Here is a 12,257-nt window from a genome sequence, read left to right on the forward strand (position 1 = left end):
AGAAAACTAAATCCTTTTCGAAGATTAAGAGAACCACTAGGCGTCAAAGCCGTGCGTCAGTCGGTGACTATTACAAACAACCCCAGCAAGATAGACCAGAACCAAGTACTGTTGGTTAGATTCCCCAACTTGGGGGAGAACAACGTCATAGTACCAGGTACTGTACGATTGGCATTTAACATCACGTTGAAATCAGACAACGACAAACGTGAGCTAGTGAATAATGTGGGCCGTGCTATGCATAGTTCCGACCGACGCTACGAAGCCACGCCTACATTGGTTACTGTTGCTATGTCCCCCAAGCTTTGCTATGATGAGCTGTCAAAATGGCTGAATGTCATCCGGGAGACGACTGTCTCAGTTCAATACCCGACAATATCTCCTTACATTTCCATCCAGAACATGATAGAATATCAAAAAGGGCACAAGCAAGGGGTTTAAATTATTTTCTAGAAGGGTATGTGCACGACATTAAAGTTTTCAGTCATAATCAGGCCGTTTTCGTGTACGCGAAATGTTGGAGATCGCTATCGAAGCGCGAAGAGGCGCACAAACTACAGCTGGAGATAGATGTACGATCACAAGAATTTGCCGATTCCTACTGTTCTTGCAAGGCTGGGTAAGTGCATTAAAATGCGTTATTTTAAACCTGAGTGACAACATTCATCAATATCTTAATGTTCCCTCCCAGGAATTAATTTTCTTATAAGCCCATGACATCACGTCCGTTTCCCCGGGTCAGCCTCGATCTCCACTTCGCTGTCAAATGACATCTACTTTGTTAAATAAAACAAAAATCAATACTAAAATGCAAAATACACACAAAGTTACAATGTACAGACTGGTTGTGACACCAGGGTAACACCCCTGTCACGTCAAAACAAACGCAGAGAAAAAAAAACAAAACCCCAAAACAAGCCCGGACATCTGTACTGTGATGTCTAAATCTGGGACATGTGTAAAAAGGTACACGAAGTTCAAATCATAATCAAGAAAACCAGCATCTTGTCTTCAGCTACACACTGCACATATATAGCCATATATTTTCATACAATTCTCCAAAATATTACAATTTCAATATATTTTTGGTTATATTTGATTTTCATTTTGATGGAATTATCAACTACGTATACAGTACACATATTTCATGAAGGCAGTCATTGCTATGTTGAACTCTAGTAAATGTATCAGTCTGGGCTACTAAACAGGGGTATATCTTTTAAACATTTTTTCACTTACTAAATTTAGTAAATCCCATTCACTCAATTATTCTTATTTCATATTATACTTGCATCTACATTCACATGAGAAAGTGGAATTGGTATCTGCTATATTTGTGTATTTCTTTCCCCAGTTTTGGAGGGCGCTGTTCCCACATCGTGGGTTTGGTAAAGTCCCTGCAAGGACTGAAACTGCATGATTACACTCATGTGCCACAGCTGCAGAGCTGCACCAGTTTGCCCCAGCAGTGGCACAAACCTAGGGGAAGGACCATTACCCCAGTCCCCATGAATCATATCACTGTAGCAAGACCCACCCAGAACAGGAAGAGGAAGCCAGTGACTTGCCAAATTGATACTACAAAGAAGTAAGTCATAGTCCAACATTACAATCAAAGGTTTATCCTGTTAAAATATATTTTAAATAATAAAGTGTTTTTAACATTTATATGTGATTAAATAAATATTAATGTACATACTTCTGGTAAACCACATACATAACAGTCTATATGGAGAAATTAAAGGAATTTCACTCTTTCAGTCTAAAGTGATTATTTGAAATTCTATAAATGTACCTGTTTCTCAGAATCCCAGTTGTCACAGAAACGGACATGCAAGTCCTGAAGGACCAGGAACATGCTCCATTGAGCTACATGGTACACCTGACTGCCCCCAAGGTTCAGACTCCAGTTGGAGACGTGCAGTTGGGATCATTCCTGTCTTACCAGGTACATTCCATCACCAGAGTGTCAGTATCACCAAAATATCTATGGGGATCTGGGCTGCTTGTTGAAATAAAACTGTAAAGGGATCTGGTGCCCAGGCTCACTGACTTGGTATATGCATGTCATTGTATCCAAAATGTGCAGATCAAATCCAATCCTGTCAATCGCTATATTGTCAGACCCAGAAGTATCTATTTTGTAGAACACATCATACCTGCAATATTGCAGAGAGCAGCAAGTAACAAGCAAACGTCAAAATTTATATACATGATTTTATTGTGATTTGATACATTATCAAAGTTATTCTGTCAATAAGACATATTTCTGAAATGATACTCATGCCAATCATTCTGACATCATAATTTTTATTAGAAAGTAAGTTAAAAAATATAACTAATTGAGAAATGTTTAATTACCACTGAAACAGTGGTGGCAGTTAAATAGCACACCTGTCCTTTAAGAGCACAAGTACTGTGTCACAATTTGTTTTTGTATGAATTATTAGTGTAATTTAAAAACATGAAACAGGATGAACACATGAACATGATTGACATTATTTCAAATAACCTATTTCTTCTTTAATTGAAATATGCAGGACATAAGGTTGCCACAAGACAGAAATGCCCAGTGTCATATTTGACATAAAATACATTTTCCATCCCTGTATCAATAGCCTCTATATTAAGAGTCAAATACAATGGAATTTGAGCTAAGGGGAAAGCAGGCAAGAAGAATTTCCTACAATATAATCAGGGATTTACCTGGAGTCCTGTATTTGAAGTTACCTGGGACTCATATTCTTAATCTATTTTACAACAAAATGGGGGTCCCAGAAACTGAAATATTATTATTAATACTGTTATTGTATTGTGTATCATGATCATCACATTGTTACAGTAATTAAATTGCAAATGATACCATAACCCAGCTAGTTACAAACTCAGTCATAACTTATTGTTATTTGATTGGAATTTTTACAAAAAGTATTTGCACTTTTTCTGTGTCCCTGTGAATGCGCTACTAAATTTTGTTGTGTCCTTTGTTAATTTTTATGCGTATAGGACACAGGAATTTGCGTCTTGTAAATCCCTGATAATATACATAATATCTGACAATTTCAATCATAAGTTTCATAAATAACTGCTCAGTTTCCATGTAATATGGAACATATTGCCATACATTAATTTGTAGTGCAGAGATTATTTCGTATGTGTGATTGCCACAGGCCAGTGTACATTACAACTGCAGAGAAATTGACACAGTTGGGTGCAAGGAAAATGCAATGCCCTAAGCCAATGGCTATATATGTACGTAAATAATTTTATACATAATTTTCTTGGATAACAAATGTTTGAATTTCATCATACTGGGATTATGCCTCAGTCCCAAAACTCAATCAACATATAACATACTGAAAGAACATTGATGTTGCAACTGTAATTGTCACAAAACTGAAGCATATTGCATATTACGAATATAACCTTTTATATTTTCAGTAAGTTTCAACCAGAACATCAAAGTCTGGCACATAAAATTTATGCCAACATTCACTATAAACTACAGCACTGAGGGCCTCAAATACACTGGTAGAGCAAATAGTGATGACAAACAGAGGGTACCCCACATCATATGGGTTTACAATGGAACCTTCAAAGTGTAAGATTATATCTTTACTGCATGCCCTCTAAAGAGTGAGCTAGGGTCCTTCTGCGATATGAATCAAGTTTCATTACTTACAAGTGCTGAAAAGTTAAGTTGATTCATAAGTCCTGATACACAGATACATGTACCACAGTTTGGATAGTTATTGGTAGAAGTAATAGAGAGCCTTAGCTAACTCTGAAAATAAGATACATTTTTCATTGATTCATAAGAACATTTGAGTGAATCAGTATATGCTGATATAATGGAGATTCATAGTTAAATTTGTAGTGCTTATTCATGTTTATCAGTGACAAAAATATTTTGGAACAAAGTCATACAAGCACAAACAGTCCAAATCTGATTAATTCTTCCAAATAATGAAGTTGGTATTCTGTGTGCTACAATCTTGAATTTCTTAATCTTAGCTATGAGGCGTTCTATATGGATACGGTGTGCTGCAATTTTCTCAGTGGCAAGAGTTTCAGCAGAAGTCATTTGGGTTTCTGAAGAAACAAAAGGTGGAATGTTTAACTCTAAACCTAATTCTGAAAGCTCGTCCTCTATTGTAAAGGCCTTATCAGCCATAACTGCATATCCTTCTTTGATGTAACCATGAGTAAGGAGCACCTTTAGCACATCATAAAAAACCAGACTGTTCTGTTAATGCCTTATCTGAGATTGAACCAGTGAAAAGTTCTGAGACAAATGTTAGAGAGCCATTTGGATCACACCCAACAAGACATTTCAAGGTAGTACTTGATTTATAGTCACTGTACAGCTGACTCTGAAGTCCAAGAGCACATGGAGTTTGAGTTCTTAACTCAGTACCATCAATAATAATAACAGAATTTGGAAAGTCTCTTTTGAATCCTCTTGGCATGTTTGAAATGATGGTATCTCTGTGTGGCCATAATGATAACTGTCCTAGTTTCAAGTACATGTGTTCTACCCAGGCATTAAATACTGCACCACTCGACTGTAATGTCAAATGAAATCTCACAGCTATATCTTTGAGCCCAAAATTGTGCCGTAAACGACAAAGTGTCAAAAACAAACAGTTCTCAGCTGATAAAGTACGAATATCACAACGTCCCTTTTCATAGGTCATGGAAAAGCTCCCATCTCCTGGTACTAAAAACTGTAAGAGTGCCAAAAAACGGATGTATGTTATGCCAGTGTAATATCTAAAAAGGTTTTTTAATTTTCCAGCTTTCCCCTTGACTGTCTCTACCCCAAATTTCTGTCCTTTGCTAACTTCTCCTTTAAGTTTCTTTATTTCTTCATCCTTAAGGGTGATTGATTTCTGCAAAGCATCAATCATCATTTGCTGCTGTTCAACCTGGGCTCGAAAGTTGACTATTGTTGCGGTCAGATTCAGGTAATCAAGTGCAGATATCCCTGCAACATAAAAGTTGTCACATACATGATACCAACCAACACAAATCTCAATGTTTTACTTAAAAACACACTCATTTACACACTCATAAGCTTTACAACACAAATTGTTTTGATATGATGTTTTACTCTCTTTCAGACAAGAAATATCAAACCTGTCACAACACTGGCTCACACTCAATGCAAAGTGGAATCATTCCCAAAGACATCACCTATCAAACTACCAACTGAGTTTCAGGTACTCAACGATGGATATGCTGTGGCTGATCCTGAACAATTAGAGAGAGACACCAGGGGTCAGTCCTACAGTCTCCTCTGGAGGTCATCCAGATCAACGAGACTAACTGCTTCAAATTTTGGAAAGATTATCAACAGAAAAAAAGGCCAACTACTGCCTTCTTGGACACCTTATTTCCTAAGGAGAAACAAACAATATATGCCAAGCCTCTCGAGTATGGCAAAAAACATGAAAATTCTGCTAAGTCCAAATATTTGGAAACATTTCAGTCTGCCCATATGCATGATTGTGGCCTGATTGTAAACCCTGAATTCAGCTTTCTAGGAGCTACTCCTGATGCAAAACTATGCTGTACTGTTGGGACTGGCATTGTAGAGGTAAAATGTCCATACACTGAAAGGAACTCAACCACTGAGGAGGCATGTACAAATGATCAATTCTTTCTGCAGAAAGATCAAAGTGGATCTATACATTTACTTAGGAATCATATGCATTATGCGCAGATTCAAGGTCAGCTTCTCATTTCAGGTGCTGATTTTTGTGAATTTATAGTGTACACTCAGAAAGATTTACATGTGGAAAGAGTGTATCCTGACTTGCCATTCGTGGCAAACATGCTACAAAAACTCTGTCAGTTTTTTAAGGACTTTGCCAAACCTCACCTAGCTCATGCTATGTAATATGTTATCATTTCATGATATACGCTCACAGTTGCACAGGATACTTACATGTTTGCTCTGTTTGGGTACTGGAACCTTGGCTGGAAGGCAGATTATCATTTCCTCTGTTATCTGTGTCAATCAGTACACTGAAAGATGTAAAATGTATTCCATATAAGGCCTTGTGAAACATTTGCAGATTGTATTATGTAACATATGTTATATTTTGGATTACAGTTACATGTTACAGTTTAACACATTCTAAATGGCTCTTTGTATTCACAGATTCTTTTAGTGTTGTAAAGGGAAAACTTGTACTATGTATTGCTTTCAGAGAACAACTGACTTGTCTACAGATATGGTATATAGGACAATATGCAATGTTGCAATACAACATGTATTAATATAATGATGTAATGATGGGCCAGACATATTTGCATCCAATATTTGCAAAAGTGTAGCGTGAGGCATTCCATTTTGTCATGCCACTGTTCAAGGCACCTGGGTATATTCAGTGCTGACAGATGTGGGATTACTTGAAGGGTTAATGTGAGGTCAGACTGTGCATATTGTCCATTTCATTAAGTAAATAGAAAGGACACAAAAATTAATGTAATGTAACCAACAAATGGTCATGGTTACAAATAATTCTGAAAAACAAAACAAATCATGATGTGACAATCATGTCATTAATGGTATTGATTGGTTGATTGAAAGCAAGCATATTACCACCAGGTACTGTGAACGTCACCTGCAAAGAAAACAGAGAAACCACAAAGCATCGCATTCTCTAGACTAACGCTTAGTACCAATATATATATAATTTGATAGTAACAAACAAACCCATTTAAATTGAAAAGGAGTCCTTAGGAGACCAGAGATTCAGAACCTAAGAACCTGAATCTATGGAAATCTAGACTTGCTCCAATTAGGGCTTTAGCACTGCAGAGAAGGCTAGGTAGTAGGGAAAATAATATAGTTCAGGGACTGTGAGACAGACTATGATTTCTCATACAAATCCATGTAGTATGGGGTGAACTATGTGTTAACATTCTTAAGTTTGTTTATAATTCTCTACAGGTTCACATTGTAGTTTGAAATGTATGTTGAATATGGGTATATATTTGTCACATGTACCAAATCTTTTTAAAAAAAAAAAATCATATTTGTTATGTAGAGGTGCATCGATCAATGTCTGTGATATTTCTTTTGAGTGTGGACATGGAGGGTAGATCTGCATGAATTTGTTCCTAAAATTGAAAATACTTTGTTATTTGTTTTGCAGTATCATCTATTTTGTTAGTACTGCATTGGTCAGTGTCTGTGATATTTCTTTAGACTGTGTTATGACAATATCCTCAGGTGTTTCCAATGAAAATGTGTGCTGAAGACATCCATCACTAGTGTGTGATAATTGTAAAAAACATTAAAATATATCCACATAATAAACATGGAGGATATATATGCATGTATGTGTTCCTAAAATTGAAAATACTTTGTTATTTATTTTGCATTATCATCTATTTTGTTAGTACTATTGGTCATGTCTGTGATATATGTGAGTGTGTTATGGCAATGTCATCAGGTTTGTCAACTGACAGTATGTGCTGAAGACATTTATTGTTAAACAGCATCATAAAAAAATTAAAATAAACATGGATGATGAAGTCGAATGAACAATTAAAAGACTTTGTGCTATGTATTTCTGCGTTGGAACAATGTTGTCCATAGGTGTAACACATTAAACATGTTATGTGTGGCACATTAAATATAAATTTGCTCACCTGACACTAGGCTCAACCGATTGAATGCCACTGCCCAGGCACCGTCGCTTCGGGGGAGGTCTCACTGGTTTGATGGCGCTTCCATCGGCACTGATAGGGTCTGGAAACTCTTTCGTGGGATATCCATTCACAAAATGCTAACAAATATTTTAAAAATAAATACATTAAATTATCACCTATACGATTATATTGCCTTGGTAGGAACACGACGTTTAGCTTGCTGAACTACTTAGTACTTTGGTGGTTGTAGCGAATTAAGAATTGTCAACCAGTATCGTTATATAGCCAAAGAAAACGCTGCCGTGCGACAATATATTGCGTTGGTAAACATATAATCCGAAGATATATCGATATGAATACGGTCATATGCTAGAAAGACCAGTTTATACCTACACTACACTCAGTCATACCTTGGAGCAGACGAACTTGTGTTTGTTTATGTTGCCGACATTCAGTTGTCCGTGGGGTCGGCCACACGCTCTAATCCACCGCGAGCACTTCTCAAACTGGGTTTTCGGCTTGGGAAATGGCAGGAAATGGACATTAATGACTCTCTCTGGGTACCTTTCGTCCGAATTGCATGTACCCCAAGCGCAGCGCTTCACCATTTCGAAAAAACTCGCTGACAGCTATGTCCTTAGATACACAAAAGCTTGGGGGACCAAATGGCGCCTTAGCGACAAGCTGTGCACCAGTAAAGGCGCGGAGCGTGCTGATTGGTTAATTGATTCAGCATCGGAACTATGCATAGTCAAGAGGACCTCAATAAAAAATAGTGGTAACGAGGTGCTTAGCATAGACGACACCGATGTATATTACTGTTACATAGACCTATGGAAAAGTGAGGGAGAACGTGCCAACAACGTGTACCAAGGAATCAGTAAATCGACTAGGTTACGTATCGGGTACGCCTTCACACAAGACGAGACAGCTAAACTATCGAATATTGAAAAAGCCATCGCCGAAGCGTATGGAAACAGGTTCTGTATCCCGCTAGAGTTGCTAACGGGGCACGCACCATTTTACCAAGCCGCATTAGGTGACGGGTTGGAATATGAACTCACATTCAATGATTACAGCAAAGTCGTGTATACGCCGAACGGTGAAGAGGGTAGTTACGATATCGATAACATCTCGTTGGAGTTCGAGATGGTGACTAATCCTGATCTCGCCCGGCAGATTCGAAATCAGTACTCTGGGAAAATGACCATCCTGTACGATAGGATACTGCGACATAGAATGATATTACGTGTCAAGAGCGACACGGTATGGAATATCAACATGAACGTGCCGGCGCGATCGATGAAAGGTATATTAATAATACCCGTGAAGGAATACGATCCATTCGAAAGAGACAGCGAGAAATTTTTCAACCCAGGGATCACCAAAGTCGAAGTGACCATAGAGGGAGTGCCTAATCAGCTATTTAGCCATGGAATGAAGGCATATCAGCAGTGGGATGAAATAATGAAGCTACCGGCTATCAAACGAAACTCAATAGTCAACAACGTAGTCAATGACCTGGATCTATCCTCCGTGCATATCGGGGATTACCTAACCACAAAGTACGCGTTATGGTTGGATTTGAGATCGACAGATGACGACACTCTTCGCGGTAGTGGTCGTCGCATCGACAACGGAAGCGAGGGTATTACCATTCAAATAATGAAGAAGGCTCAAACAACTGGTAAATTAAAATTATATTTATATGTAATTATGGACGCGCAACTTAATATAGAGAATGGGAGATTTGTGCAAGCCATCTATTAATTTACCACGAGATCCGCACTGTGCTATAATATGTGGGCAGACGGGTTGCGGCAAGACAGTTTTCGTACTGGATTTGTTGGAAGGGTACTATAAAGACGTATTTGACAATATCATTATCTTATGTCCTACTATAAATATGAACAAGACTTACACGGATAGATCTTGGGTGATGACGGATCCCGATGTATATAAAATCGATCCGGGAACACACCTGCAGGACTATTTGAAAGTTTATCCCAACAAATTTAAAGGGAAGCCGACGCTATTCATCCTGGATGACTGCAGCGCTAATAGAGAGATAACGAAAAGAGAGATATGCTGTCCTACCTAGCGTTTTCAGGTCGACACGCAGAACATAGCGTCTGGGTGCTGACACAAAAATTCAACTCTGTGTTAAAGGATTTACGTGAACAGACGCTATGGGTAGCTCTATTTCACTGCAAGGACAGGGATTCGTTCGAGGAATGCTTGAGAGAGAACGATGTGATGAGTAAACTAGACCAGGAACAGGTTAAGAAACAGCTCGCCAAAACTAAACATGCTAAGCTCGTGTTGAAAACCGACCAACCAGTGGATTACCAAGTAATAGTTTAGTAATTTTTAGTAAATTTTAGTAATGTTTTAGTAATTTTTAGTAAATTTTAGTAATGTTTTAGTAATTTTAGTAAGTTTTAGTATAAATGTCGGTTTTTGAAGTTATAGTCGTGTGTAACCTAACCTTTATCTCTATGTATTTAGTGTGGGTTGGTTATTATTTAAAAAAAATTAAAACTAGATTACTATATTATAAAATGGATTGTGATGAATTACTAGAACAGATATTAGTTTCAGATGAACAAAAGGACGACAAGCAGCGAGACAGACTGGTAACACTAGTTGTGGGTGGTAAGGCAAAACAATATTTAGGAGATAATATAACTGCTGATAAAATTCAGAAAATGTCAGATGAGGAAATAAATAAATTATACGCCAGGTATGAGTCACAACTCGGGGCTGAGATGACAAAAGTTATAGGTTCTACTATTACCCAGATTTACACAGGTATAGCGTCATTATTTTACCCATCCCACCGGAACGTCGACTCTATTTGTGGGAGGACCTAGAGAAAGACCCGTTTATTGAACACGCCTTGAGCTCTATCAGCTGCGTGCTGTACCACAAATACGGGATGTTTTTAGCCCCGGTGACGGCGGCGATTATCACAGCAAAGCATTGTCAATTTAAAGAGGAAAAAAATAATAATAATAATATACAAGATGGATACTACCCAGGAAGAAATAACCAAGATTCCAGAGGAGGAAACACCGAAGACGGAGCCAGTGACGCATGTCACAAAGAAGAACAAAAAAAGAGTTGAAGCTGGTAGAAAAAACGCCTTAGCCAGGCACCATAAAAATAATTACACATTGTGGTTTACCGTAGGTGGTGTAGTAGCCACTGCTGTTGTTTCATTATTTATGTTATATAAACCAAAACAAACACAACCACAGCCATCACCAACACCCCCAGAGGAGATCAACCCTCATATTATGTTATAATTAAAATTATATTTCTATTAATATATATTATGTCTGAGGGAAAAACATTCGTTAATGATGCATACCACGCCTTAGTGGTTTCCGGATTAGCAGTAGGATACGCTCGGTTGACTAAAATGATTATAAAACAACCGACTATAAAACTCGACTTCGACCTGCAGGATATTGCTATGCTTACTATGAATATTGGTATGGCGATGGCCACCAAGGACGTTCTGATAAAACAAGGTATTATACCTGAAAATATTTTAAAGTAATATATATAATATGGCCACGATAGCAATGATGGTTGGTGGAGCTCTTGTGAATGCCCTAGCATTTTCCGGGAGTAATTATCTATTTTCTAAATTACGAGAGTCAAACGCGGCTGAGGTAGAAGCGGAGAGAAAACGACACGATATAGCTGTAGAAAAACTGCAGACCGCACAGGCTGAATACGCTAAGAGACGCATGAAGAGATTAGATTTTATCAATAATCAACTACAACGCGAAAATCATTCTGTTAGAACTTTCAAGGACGTCGACGAAGCTATGAAAGAATACTACGTGCTAACAGGTAAACAACTAGAACCATTAGGCAATGCACCAACGATTTCACAGTATTACACTCCTTCCGATGGGCAAAAAGATCGTGAGTTGGTATTCGTGGCACTGGGTTTAGCATCGACAGTGTTAATTGTGAAACAATTAGACTAATTACACAAATTATTATATCAAAAATGAGATACGCACCATATCTTTGTCAATGGGTTCTTATGGGGAAAACTGAAATTTGTGGTAATAAAAGCCGCATTGAGGGTTATTGTTGTTTTCACCGTAAAGGTTATACTAACTATACGTGTTCGGTGTGTGGTATAGGAGTTAAAGGTCATTACCGATTATGTAAAGCCCATGGCGCGGATAAATTACGATTTAAACTTATTTATGATAAGAAAAAAGACTACATCTGCGAAGTTAAACGTTTGTTAAAGATAATGGTATAAGTATATATATTTTTTATCACTGTGGTATGATTTGTAATTCCTCACGTACGAATCCTCTACGTGGTCCGTCTTTCAAGAAGTATAGGTTAGGTTCCCCGTCTTTGACATCCACTCGACTGATATTGTACGTTTTCATAGACCATATAGGATCTGTAGCACGTTTACGGGTGTCTCCCTCGTATTCACCTGGTTGATATAAATATCTAACAAGCGCGCGATCTGGAATTTTTTTTTCCTTTTTACGACGGGGGTGCTGCTGCCTCTGATACAACGGATTTCATACGGATTGCTTCGACTGGTC

At 37.9% G+C, this 12,257-nt stretch overlaps 1 protein-coding gene across 1 annotated transcript; it reads right to left on the reverse strand.

The window, feature by feature from the left end:
* Positions 1-2,832: 2,832 nt before the first annotated feature.
* LOC124276765 lies at positions 2,833-5,310 on the reverse strand. Its single transcript, XM_046712420.1, is given in 3 exon segments — positions 2,833-4,234; positions 4,236-4,987; positions 5,292-5,310. Coding segments are annotated over 3 exon segments (1,125 nt in total). The 3' UTR covers positions 2,833-3,880.
* Positions 5,311-12,257: the final 6,947 nt, after the last annotated feature.

Source organism: Haliotis rubra, unplaced genomic scaffold (assembly GCF_003918875.1).
Source record: "Haliotis rubra isolate DU_JTF1 unplaced genomic scaffold, ASM391887v1 Scf213, whole genome shotgun sequence".
Lineage (NCBI taxonomy): Eukaryota > Metazoa > Mollusca > Gastropoda > Lepetellida > Haliotidae > Haliotis > Haliotis rubra.